Consider the following 13,062-nt stretch of genomic DNA (forward strand, 5'->3'; position numbering starts at 1 on the left):
TATTAAAGAAATAAAACAATTCTTAGGCATGACAGGATATTATCGTAAATTTATACGGGACTACCCAAAAGTAGCTTATCCTATGGTGAGACTTTAAAGAAAACTACTATTTTAGATTTTCAAAATATTGATTTCATAAACTCTTTTAATAACATGAAAAAACTTATAACCAGTGAACCTGTCTTACAACCGCCAGATTTTAGTAAAAAGTTCATACTCACCACCGATGCTTCGCAATTCGCTGTTGGCTCTGTTTTGAGTCAGAATAGTCACTCAATATGCTACGATTCTCGTACCTTATCGGATTACGAAATTCGTTACTCTACTATTGAGAAAGAAGCCTAAGCCATGGTATGGTCTGTGAAACATTTCCGAACTTATTTATATGGTCGAAAGTTCATAATACAAACTGACCAGAAGCCTTTAACTTGGTTGCATAATATTAAAGAACCTAATATGAAGMTACAAAGGTGGAAAATTCTACTAAATGAATATGATTTTGAAATTACGTATATTAAAGGAAAGGATAATACTGTTGCTGATAAATACTTTGTTTCAAATAATGAAAATTTCTTAGATAGAGGTATATACAATAATTTTGGAAATAGTAAAATTGAARGTAAAAAATTGGGTTCCATAATCCTACATCATTAGATGCAACTGTACACAGCGCGTTAGAAGATAATTTWAAATATATATTYATAACGGAAAGGAGCATCAATTGCTATAAAAACCAWATCTACTTGAAATATGGCCAAGAGGAAAAAWTAKATTTAAAAATCGTAAATAAAAAGTGTCAAACTCACATTATAGTGACTCAAAATTCTGACCTAAAAAGTAKTTTGCAGAAATGTCTCATAAACWAGGGCGTTATATGTATTTTYTGTGAAAATAATGAACTTTTTGTAAAATTCCAATATTTGTATGTAAATTTCTTTGAAAATAGCAATCTTAGATTGTATAAATCAAATATTAAATYAAATGAAATTACCGATAAGAATGAGATATTAACAATCATAGAAAATGAGCATCTCTGTAATAATCATAGGGGTATACAAGAAGTCTTCCTTGAATTGAAAAATAAATACTTTTATCCTAAATTATATAAGCTAATAACTCACGTTATAAATAATTGCTCAATTTGCCAAATAGCTAAATAGCTAAATTTGATAGAAAACCAGTTAAGATGCCATATCAAGTTACAGAAACACCCACTCATTTTAATGACATAGTACATATAGACATTTGGTTTCCAAGCAGAAATATAATGTACCTTACAACYATCGACAAATTTTCTAAGTATGCCAATTTTCATAAGCTTAATGATATAAATTGGATAGCAATTTTAGCAGCTATAAAAGAGCGAATTCAATATTTAGGTAAAACGAATAAACTTGTGTTTGACAACGATAGGTGCATTCTACACAGTGCAGTACGTTTGTTTTTAAAGGAACAAGATATTCAAATGCATACTACTACAGCGTATTTAAAAACTGGAAACTCAGACTTAGAACGACTACATGGAACACTAAATGAACATCTAAGATTAATGGAGGCTGACAAAGAAAATAGAGATTTAACTTTAGAAGATAAACTTTTTAAAATTTTCAACTGCTATAATAATACAATTCATACAACAACAAAAATGAGACCCATTGATTTTATAATAAAAAACTTTGATAAAGAGTTCATTGAAGAGCTAAGTAAATTGTACGAAATACAGAAAGTTGAAAGGATTGAGAAATTGAATAAAAATAGAGATCATGAACCAAAGGAATTGGTAGATAATATTGCCTTAATAGGCAAATCCCTAAAAATAAACCTAAATACAAAAAACTGATTGAATATAATGGAAATGAAAATTATATATATCCTCTCATATCTCTTTTTCTCATTTCATAATTTCCATACTTGCTAATTGATCTTTCTTAAACTAAATTCTCTCTTTCCTTAAACAGTTATAACAACAACAATAAACATTTGCACTCATTAGTTTTAAGCTTCARTASATTATGTTAACTTCCTAGCTGTAAGGATTGGAAATTGCAATAATTAATAAAGTTACATTCGAGAAGAACGGACTTGTCATTATATATTAATTAAAAAATTTTAAATCAGTGTGAAACGTTATATGTTTTTAATTCCTTGAACAGGATGTATTAAGTTTGGCACGAAATCTGTAACGCCTAGAAGGAAACGTCCAATAAAATATGTATGTATGGTATATATGTGTATGTAACGATCAAAATCGAGTTCTTATATGGAAACTTCTTTATTTGTTTAAGAGTGTTCTAGCTTTGGTGAAAMCAAAGTTAGGGGTTTTATTTGTTTTTATCATTTCTTTTGGGGTTTCTCCGGAAGAGCCTTGAGAGCTGAGGTGCATGCTGCTTCCTCTGTCGTCTCAAAATGCTTGCCTTTCATCAGCCTTTTTAGGCAAAGAAACCAAAAATTCCGGGGGGTACACCTGGGCTGTAGGGCGGCTGCGGAAGCGTTGGGATTCCAGCCTTGTTTAGGCTGCACTTTTGTTACCATCTTCGCTCACACCTTGTGCATGTTCAAGTGCAATGTCATGAACCACAGATGTTGATAAATTTAACATATGGGCAATTAAACGAATACTTAGTCGACGGTCTGAGTTCAAAACTTTGCGCACACGAGTCACATTGCCGGTGTTTGCCGAAGTCGTCTGGTGCCACCGAAACACAAAACTTCTTACTAAAGCCACATCTGGCTTAGCCTGCTTAATCATATCAAACGTCTCTGTCACAAATTTACCTAGTTTTAAGTAGAATTTAATAGCGTATTTTTGCTCTAACGAAAGCTGCGTTTTCGGTTTGCACCACTCWCAGAAAAACGTCGCRCGAAAATGTTTSTCCTGACTATYCAGGTGCTCGGAGACAACTGATCAGCCGCTCGTTCGTTAGCTAGGAATGCCCTCTACTGAATTCARTAGGTGCACGYACGTTYYAAGGTACAGTCGCAGCGGWAGGAAATCAGTCCTATTGCTTTTCGGACAAACCCTGTATCCAGTAGTATATGGGAGTTGGGGTAGTAACGATACGACTTTATCTATTTTTCTTAATATCACATACTAACAACATACCACATATTAAAGGACCAATCATATAGAGTAAATTCAGCCAAATTGATATTAGTTATAATGGGTCGCGGCCACGCCCACGTTTCCAAAAAAAAAATTTCCCACAAGTACCCCTTACTGCGATTCTCTGTACTTAATAATATAAATTTTTGTACTAAGGAAACCACACATCAAGCTTCATCGAGATATTTAAATTTTTACTCAAGTTACAACCTGCACGGACGGACAGACGGACGAACGGACAGACAGTATAGTTTTGTAACTATATCTTATTTCCCATAAGCGAAAATTATATTAAAATCATTATAAACTCAATGAAGATTAGTGTTCGATTRATGTATGTTATTTGATGTAGGTTTCTCAAGTGTACAAATTTGTGACTAAGTATAACACATATGTTTTTGAGAATACCCAAACAACTTTCGATTTATTAGTGTTGCTTTTAAGTGCACGCAGCGAACATGCCTATGAACTTTTAGAAACACTATTTTAGCAATGCATACATTAACTTACATATGTAAGGATGCGTATTGCATGTAAATGCATACAACTTAAAATTTTTGCTTATGTAATAAATATATATGTTTTGTACTGCTGTACTGTATAAAAATTAATTTCACTGAGGCATGATTTATMGCAATTTTAGAAGTTTTAAACAAAATAGTAATATGGAGAAATATGAGTACCAAGTTTCATCAAGATATTTTTTACTGAAGTTAGGGCTTGCACAGATGGACGCGTATAGAGTCACCCAGATTTCAACTCGTCATACTTATCCTATATATACACGGTTTTCTAATTGATATGATTCTTAAAACAAAAAAAAAAAAATAGTTGTTAATTAAATACATATGTTTTTCATTTAATGTGAAGTACAATCGATAAAATTAAGTTTTCAATATACTACTATGAGTAATAGTAAGACTTTGTTCATAATTTTAAAATTCTTAATTTATTCTTCCAAATATTTATCGTCCTTAAATAATCCTCCTTGGCCCAAAACAATTGTGTCAACTTTTTCTTCAATCCTTTCCGGAATAGCCTTAAAATGGGAAAAGCGCAATTGCAACATTTGCTTGTTCTTGTTGATATATTAGATTGTCAAAAAAGTCTTCCGGTATTTTCGCTAGTTGGCGCTGAGAGCGCRTAGTTCTAGTTTTATTCGTCGCATCGGGTCATGCTTTACCTTTTTGGAAATCTCATACCKCAAGACTTTTTTGACAAACTAATAATATCTTTCCATKATGAAATTRTAAGCATTACCGTATACAATGGAAAAAATTACAGATCATGGCATTTTAAAAATGGCCGWAACGACACTTAGAAATCATATAATTGGAAAACCCGGTATTAGTTTTAGGTGATAGTACAAACAATCGTTAGCTGAACAAAACTCTTATACTCTGTGACGACATGTCGTAAAAATATAAAAGTGAAATTTGCTTTTGCTAAGACATATTTTGCCAAAAGCGAAAAACACCGTTGATATAAAGAAACAACTTGGTAAGAGTTACGGTAAATCTGGCACATTATAGTCAGCATTTAAATATTGGTTGGTTGAATTTGGTCGTAACTGCACTTCAGGAGGCTATATTCAGAGTCCAAACACTGGTTTGCTAATTATGGTCGTAACTGCACCTTAAAAGACAGTTCCGCTAGAAAACATATTTGGGAAATTTTGTTTCTGTACCACTTTGTAAAGATGGAGACATCATGTACTTTCTGTCAGTAAATAAAATGGGTAGCTCAAATAGAGTTGGCATTATAATAATGTGTATACTTTAATAATTGTTAATATCGAGTATTTTTTCATAAGTAATAACTTTGTTTTTGCCGTTGTTTGGTCGATAGTCACAAGTTGTACATTTACCCTCCGTTTATCTTATATTAATATATTAATTTCATTTTGAGTGATTTACGCATTCATGGCAGACGAAATGTAAACGCATGAGCKCACAACTAGAAAACAAATTACGTTAGAGCGTAAATTCCTAGCCGTGCCGTAGGGACCCATTTGACCTCGCTCTGTAAGAAGCGTGAATGAGCCGCAACGGCGCGCCATGATACAAGTATTTAATTTCAATATTGTTTTTGTATGGGTAGTAACTAGAGTACGGTTATACATTCGCGGTAATGCAAACCACCAAAAATTGCGCACTCCAAAATTCATCAAAGTAATGAACTCATCGCTGATACATTGTGTCATTTCTGAACTCATTAGTACACTATAGAATTGAATGTATTTTCAGACATTTCAAATACTCCGAAGCCACTGCAGTGACTTCGGTCCCCTCCTGCAAAGTTTTAACCCAATGAATGCCGTTAGACTCAAATTTTCATGAAAACTTTACACAGATATAGAGGCAACTTGCAAAAAATCAGTTTGATATCAAATCTAATTATTATAAAAAACCCGAGTTGGTTCTGGCTTTCATTGCTTGTAGATTCATTAAACAACTTTATTGTAGTAAAATKAATGGTAATAAACTCAAATGGTGAACAAGTTCTGAGTCCATGAATATTACATTCTTTAATAGTTAGATCTTCGAAAAGAAGAGATAGTTATGCTCTGTGAGTAGAGTGTAACCAAATGGTATGATAAGTATGTTGCCGCTGAGTAAAAAAAAATGTAAAAAAATTTATTGCATTTTGTTAATTTTTCAAATATGAAACAAGAAAAAAAATTACTGTCTATACTTCAAATCAAAGACAGATACTGCGAAAAATCTACAAGGATGTTAGCTCTCAAACACATGTTGGGAATATTGGAACTATGGAATAATAATAAAGTTGAGCCATATCTTGGTATCTACCAACAAGARCGATATATACCTATATATGGCTATACCAGTGAGACTTTGAAATTTTTTTTAGTTTTTTAAAAGAAAAGAAAGAAAGGAAAAGACGCGATTGAATATTTCGAACTTCTTTGGGCGTAATAAGGTATCTCAGTATTTTCAGCTATACTTTAAGATTTTTTTTTACAAAAATTTTGAAAAATAACGGAGTTATGGGCTGTCTTCGGAGGTGCAAAAAAAAAGTGCCCTAATTGCTGCCATTACGGCCGAATGAGTAGCTGAAACGAATAAATTCAAAAAGGTTATTAAGGTTGAACGTATTTCCTATACAATGACCAACGATCTTTGAAAAACATGAAATATTAACAAGTTGGCGTAATTTTTAAAACAAAATTTTAGGTAAAAAGTGGTAGTTTTTTTAATGCCAAATTGACAATTTTCAACCAATCGAAAATATCGTTGGTCATCATATAGTAAATGTATTCAAAAATACTCAATTTTAATTTGAAGTCGATAGGTCAATTTCTCGTTGAGTTATGACGCCAGCAATTTTGAAAAATGTCRTTTCGAGAAAAACGCGTTTCACTTATACTATGTATATACGTTTGCACCTCGGAGCGGAACATGATACAATAATATAGCAAACCTTTCTGAAACATTCGATACAAATTTAGAAACAAACATGGCTGTCACGAGTTGTTAACATCACGTCTTCCCTATTGGTAGACGCTGAAGATATAAACTCAGTATATAAGTGTTAAATACAATTAAAATAAAATATCGACTTACATCGTATAAGCTTTGAGTTCTATTGAACTATTTTCTAATTAGCATACCTGGTTCTGGTGTTGTTGTTTGTTCATTTTCGGTCGTCGCGGTTGCAGTATTATCCAAAGCAATAACGAAGAAAATCAGCAGAAAAAGTATCCACATCGGCTTATGCCGCAGGTGTTGCAAACTTTCTTGTGCACTTATTGACAACATTTTTTTTGTTTTTAGTTAACAAAAACTTTCTGCAGTGTATAGAATTTCACACTTCACAAATATTATCTGCTTCCAACAATATTGCTTACATACTTACTACGAAATTGCAAAGAATATTTTTATTTTATTATTTACAGCCTTTTAATAACCTAAAGATGTTTTAAAAAAAAATTATTTTTATATCTTTTCGTTTTTTTCACTTATCCTACTTCAGACATTGACTGAATAAAGCACTGGAAATCGAACCGGCTAAAGAGGTGGAATGTTGTCAGTGTCTTCATTAATTACACGCACATCTTACAACGAATTGAACAATTTATAAATGCGTGCAATTCAAAAGAACTATGTACATTGTAAGGCAGATATGTGAAAAATAAAACACAAACTATAATTTAGCGCAATTTGTATGCATAGAGATATGCAGTATTTTTGTTTCGCCTCCGATATCGGACTATTATAGGATATATCTGTCATACAAATTGAACGATCAAATTCTAGTTCTTGTATGGAAAACTTTTTCAATTGAAAATATATGTCTTTACAAAATTTACGTAGATTATTGTCCAAGGCAACTATACAATATCCGCAGAAATTATTTAAATCAGACCACCATAGATTATAACTGCCATAGAACTGACTAAAAATCAAAATAAGGTTCTTGAATGGAATCTTTTGCATTGGGTATTATAGTTTCGGTGCAACCGAAGTTAACATTTTTCCTGTTTATTAATGATTTGACGGTTTGTTCAAGTTTTCGGAAAAAAAGGTTGTTATGTTTTTTTGTGGATATGATATTTTATAATGCAACAACTTGTATGCATTAAAAATGTCGGTGTTTATGCAAAAGGCGAAGTAAGTTTATGATTCTCTTCGCAATAATTGCTACAATTCCAGGAAATCAAACACAGTAAAAGAWAATAAACTTAAACTATGAAATCCCCTATTGAACTCTTAATGATGCCTAAATAATATTCGTAAGATAACAAGAGATAATTCTTGAAACAACAATATACCCGTCTAGTAGCTTGTTCGGGAGCAAAATAGTTCCACAAAAAATTATAAAGGCAGAAACATTTACGTCTTTCAAATATCAAGGGTTTCAAAAAGTTTTTAGCGAATCTCAGAATTTATTTTAATTTGTTTAAACAAATTTTCTACATATAACGATCTAGTGAGTTTCGCATAATTGACAAATTTAATGGTACTAGTTTATATCATATTTTAATATATTATTTAATGCTTTAATATAAAAGGTTTCTATTGAATTGGTTCCCATGTATGTTTATGAGCGCAATTCCAATACTTTGATATCCCAATCAATTCTTTAGCTTTGTTTGCCCAAAGGTTTACCACTTGAAATTCTCGAGTGCCTAAAAGTATGCTTTAATGTTAAACGCTTAGTAAAGCGCCTATGTTATTGTTATACAACTTGACGCACATATGATTTGTGAGAGTGTATATAACTGCTCACACACACTCAGACGTTCACGCATATCCGAAATACGCGGTGATGTAGAAATGCCCGAAACAAAGGAAAAACCAACTTTAGTTACAAACAAATTCGAAACACAATTCACACTTTTTATTTATACATACAATATATGTATAGATACATGTACATATTTTTATTATTTTCTTGCGTTGTTGTACAAAAGGGCACATATACTTATGCAAGTCCACGCATGTATGCATGAGTGCATGTGCTCATCAAATATTCACTTGTGTATATAACAGTAAACGTAGTATGTAATTTTATGGATTTTATTTTTATAATYTTACGGCTGCTGCAATTTGCTTCCACTTTCTTTTTGTGGGAAGAAACATACTTGTACAATAGCAAAGAACTCAGGAAAATTGAAGGGAATGGTTCAAATATTTTCACGCACCAAAGTTGGAAATTTACTTTTTATTTTCATTGTTCATCATATAGCATATACTGATTTCATATTTTAATCCATACCCACACACACATACGTAGATATTTCACCTTCTCATCTCAAGTTGAGATTTGGCTGATTATGGGAATATCCAAATTTTTGATTACCATAAATTTTCAAGAAATTTTTCTATCTTCTTTAAMTTTGTAAGTTCACATAACACTTTGCACCTTTCGACTTCTACGCCTTTAACCGATCAGCTCGAATCCGCAACACGAACTGAAATCGAAAGCTGTTGATGTGCTTCATTTATACACATCCACATTTCTTTGTTTCCGCACACGAATATGAACGCAGTTGTTCGTCCTGCCTTAAGSACATGCGTCCTAGAAATGCTTTTCCGAACTAACAACCTCTCTTTTTATTGAAAAGCTTCCCATTTAGAGCTTTTGTGAGAACATTGGCCTTCGCTCCAGCTCCACACGTCAGTTTGAAGATTCCTCTTTGCCTGACAACCTCTCGTCGGTGTTCCATTTGGCAGTCTGCCGGTATTTGTTTATTTTGAACATTTTACCCAGGCGGCTTTTTAGGCGCCACCTGATCGACTTTTAACGGCAAAGCGCCAATAGTTTGGCAATAAAATTTCAGTATAGCCAGACGGTGGAAACGTCTTCATCTTTGCCCTGGACGTTCGGCTTGTATTCAGCAACAACTCATTGCCGATTGGTGATCAAAAGTGTGATTTTTGTTCATGCTTTATGCAATATATCGATGTTGGTATAAAGTGGTTGTTATGGGTATGAAATAAGGTTACATAGAACATTACCAATTAATAAAATATATTTTATAATCCATTTTGAGTTTATACTACATTAAACGCTATGTTTACTTATCTCATTGCTATTCTATATGTGAAATCTAACGGTTTTTCCTTAATGCGTTATTCCTTAAATGAGATATGACTTGGTACAGTACTCCCAAACACACTTATACTAAGATACTTATTTTTGGCTCTTTTGATTTCCTACATCTCATTCTTATTCTTAACTATGTTTATGTAAACACGTAAAGTTGAAAGTTATCCCAGGGGAGGATGTGGATACACATATCCGTCTTCTGATTTGCAATTCAGCGTACGAATGCTGTTAATATTTTTAAAAGATTTAGTCGTTAGTTGTGAATTTCGAAATAATTATACGCTTAACGGGACAATTTCAGTTTTGCATGAAGTTTGTAACACCCAAAAAGAAATGTAAGATACTCTATAAAGCCTATAGATAAATGATCAGCGTGCGGAGCTAATCGATTTAATCATGCCCGTCTGTCTATCCTTCCGTCTATATACATATATAGGAACTAGTTCTTCATTTTTTGAGAAATCTATCCGATTATTTGCACCTGTTCGTTTATCACCAYTTGCCGGAACGGGCTACTTCGGACCACAATATCATATAACTGTCATACAAGGTGCGTTCCAAAATAAACATGACTTTTTGAATCTAGCGCCCCCTGGTGGCACCATCTATAATATAATAATAAATAATAATAAACTCGTGATTTTTGGAAGTAGTAATAGTATGAATTGTTCAGTAACATTCGAATTTGCTCTCCTCTACTTAKTTATTTACATAATTACTTATTTTAGAAAAAAATATAAATCGGATGATAAGATAAAAATTTTATTTTTAAAAGGCAAATGTTGGGAAAACAAGTTTTGGGTGAGATAATAGAGTAATTGTTTCTCGATATATTTCAAAAATATTGAAGTGTTCCAATGAAGCAAACAATTCTTCTAAGGTTTAAAAATTCTAAAACCATAACAAACCATTAATTCATACATGGAACATAGGCCCATCACACATATAAACTCCAATATACTGCTATACCACCCAACATAGATCCAAGGGCCCTTATTTTGCGTTTACAGACTATTGTGCAGTCTGGCAACAAATGCTTCRGACTTTCCGTCTCCACATCGCAGAAGCGGCAGTTAGCAGTTAGCACATAAGGCTACACTCATGTTAGATGTGATTTTTGAGCCTACATTTGCCAGTATAAGTGCCAAAAGTAGCAGCAATTTATCCCTTGGAGGATTGATTACGTTTTTAAACCTTGTGAGATTGTAACCACACATTAGCAACTTCGCCTGACGTATGCCTCTGAGTTTTTGCCAATACCTTTCTCTGCCCACTTTCTTCTCCTTGCGGAGCAGATCTTTTATGCTAGGGGAACCGACCACAATGTCCCTAGCAGTAGATGAGGCGCAAAGTTACTCTATTAAACCTTCCACCTGATTCCCAGACACACAGGCTGGAATATGCTGATCCCGAAGTGTGCCCGGGAAATGCGCAAGTTGCAATGCTATAGCTCTGAACGTAAAGTTCTAATCAGATTTCTTGATAGCTAATACTGTGTCTTACCTCTAGCCAAAGTCCTGTACAGCCTGCCTACCCCCGACGTTGAGGAGACATTTTCACATAATTTCCTAAAGCGGTTTTCTTTCGCAGGCCTAATATCTTTGTTGTAGATGGTTAAGTTCAAGTTGTATTCCTTCCGGTTCCCAATTCGCTTGGCCTTATTGAATAGACGGTGGATAGTTCAGAGATAGCACAGCCAATCGTATACCTTTTAGAAAATTTGAATACTTGCGCTGTTCTTCCATTACACTGTGGACAGTTGGGTGGTTCCTTTGACGTTTAGAACTGTGGTGGCTCCAGTGGAGTTGTCTGTTCGCTCTTGCGCTTTCATGTTTGTCCTACTTGCGTTATCCTTTCTTTCGGGGCCGCGTTAACTGGACGTCGTTTTGCAACGGACACGGGTTTTTTCGATCTCTCTGAGGCAGCATTGGAACTCCTACCTCTCACCCTGTTTCGGGATAGCTTTTGCGATATCAGTTTAGGCTGGCGCCACTCACACCCTCCGTACTCAGATAGTCTGGGTTGCAAGACAACAGCTACTGGTAGAGGTGACAATCTACCTCCCTCCTCCTCTTCTTATTGCGAGCACCCCCSGTGCAATTTCTTTGCAGCAGAGCCTGTTAGGGGGAGCTGTTGTGGGGATTGCATTAACATTTCCAGCTACAGCGGATGTCGCCTGAAGAGCGCTGCGGCGGTCCGGTGTTGGAAGGCTCCGTGCGAATACATCCGACTTTACCTCCTGGCTGCAAATCATGCGATTGACGCCGGTCGCATAACGCCCTGAACTTGGAGGTGCCAGTTCTTGGTTGTCACACTCATGCGGTTAAGCAGTCAACTTGAGGAGTGCTATGCGGCACCCCCATGCAGGTTGAGAGGGACCGAAAATTTGTAGGCCCACAAATACGGCAATTGATGAGGGATAAGAGCTTTAAATAAAAACTGAATGTTCAAGAAAAACTCGCCTGGAAATGTTTTGTGAATGTTATTCAAAATTTTCTAGGTAACCATAAAGCGGAAAATTACAAAGATTTAATAAATGAACTTATGATTTCATTTAAAGCTTTGGAGTGTAATATGTCCTTGAAAATACATATGCTGGACTCTCATCTCTTTCCGGCAAATTTGCCGAGAGGTCCATTKSCTTAATGGAGAAGCGTTATCAAATGGAGTCCAGAAATGCTAGCAGACTACTGTTGGATACTTAAAAGGGACCTAGCGGAAGCCAAATATTCAAGAAAATCAAAAGTATCTATTAGATATTAGGAAATAATTCTGTAAGTGTGTCAAAAAAGTCTTGCGGTATTTTTTTATTTATTTTATTTATTTATTTATTTTTTTATAACGGTTTGATGACTCATGCCCAGGCTGCTACTATGCCGGTCTCTTTCGACGAATTCAGCGATTTTATCGCAATTTTCGACGACAGGCCTTCCGGAGCGTGGCGCATCTTTGACCACCTCTACACCTGTCTCTTATACACATCTAGATGTGTATAAGAGACAGGTTGATGACTCATGCCCAGGCTGCTACTATGCCGGTCTCTTTCGACGAATTCAGCGATTTTATCGCAATTTTCGACRACAGGCCTTCCGGAGCGTGGCGCATCTTCGACCACCTCTACACCAGAACGAAAACGTTGAAACCATCGTTGTGCGGTAGAAACTGTATCGGGTCCATAAACTGCACACATTTTATTGGCGGCTTGAGATGCATTTTTGCCTTTATCGTAGTAGTACTGTAAAATATACCGTATTTTCTCTTTATTTTGCTCCATGTTTGCGACGCTATAACTCACGAACGACTTAAAAGAAACGACAATCAATCAAACACGTGTTAGCGCGTAAAATGAGCTTTCCAAAAAGGTATAGCATGACTCTATGCGACGA

General features: G+C 34.6%; 1 protein-coding gene across 9 annotated transcripts in view; it reads right to left on the bottom strand.

The window, feature by feature from the left end:
- LOC108965544 (locomotion-related protein Hikaru genki) overlaps window positions 1-9,023 on the bottom strand; it is a 28,116-nt gene extending 19,093 nt beyond the window's left edge. For 2 of the 9 annotated variants that reach the window (XM_018928047.1, XM_018928038.1), the window contains exons 1-2: window positions 8,662-9,023; window positions 6,735-6,978 (exon numbers count right to left, since the gene is read on the bottom strand). In XM_018928047.1, the coding sequence (XP_018783592.1) occupies window positions 6,735-6,882 (148 nt within the window). In that variant the 5' untranslated portion in view covers window positions 6,883-6,978; window positions 8,662-9,023. Of the gene's footprint in view, window positions 1-6,734; window positions 7,032-8,661 lie in introns of all 9 variants that reach the window. The other 7 variants (XM_018928046.1, XM_018928045.1, XM_018928044.1 and 4 more) reach the window with 7 other exon arrangements.
- Window positions 9,024-13,062: the final 4,039 nt, after the last annotated feature.

This window comes from Bactrocera latifrons, unplaced genomic scaffold, assembly GCF_001853355.1.
Source record: "Bactrocera latifrons isolate USDA-ARS-PBARC rearing strain unplaced genomic scaffold, ASM185335v1 scaffold_141, whole genome shotgun sequence".
NCBI classification, from domain to species: Eukaryota; Metazoa; Arthropoda; class Insecta; order Diptera; family Tephritidae; genus Bactrocera; species Bactrocera latifrons.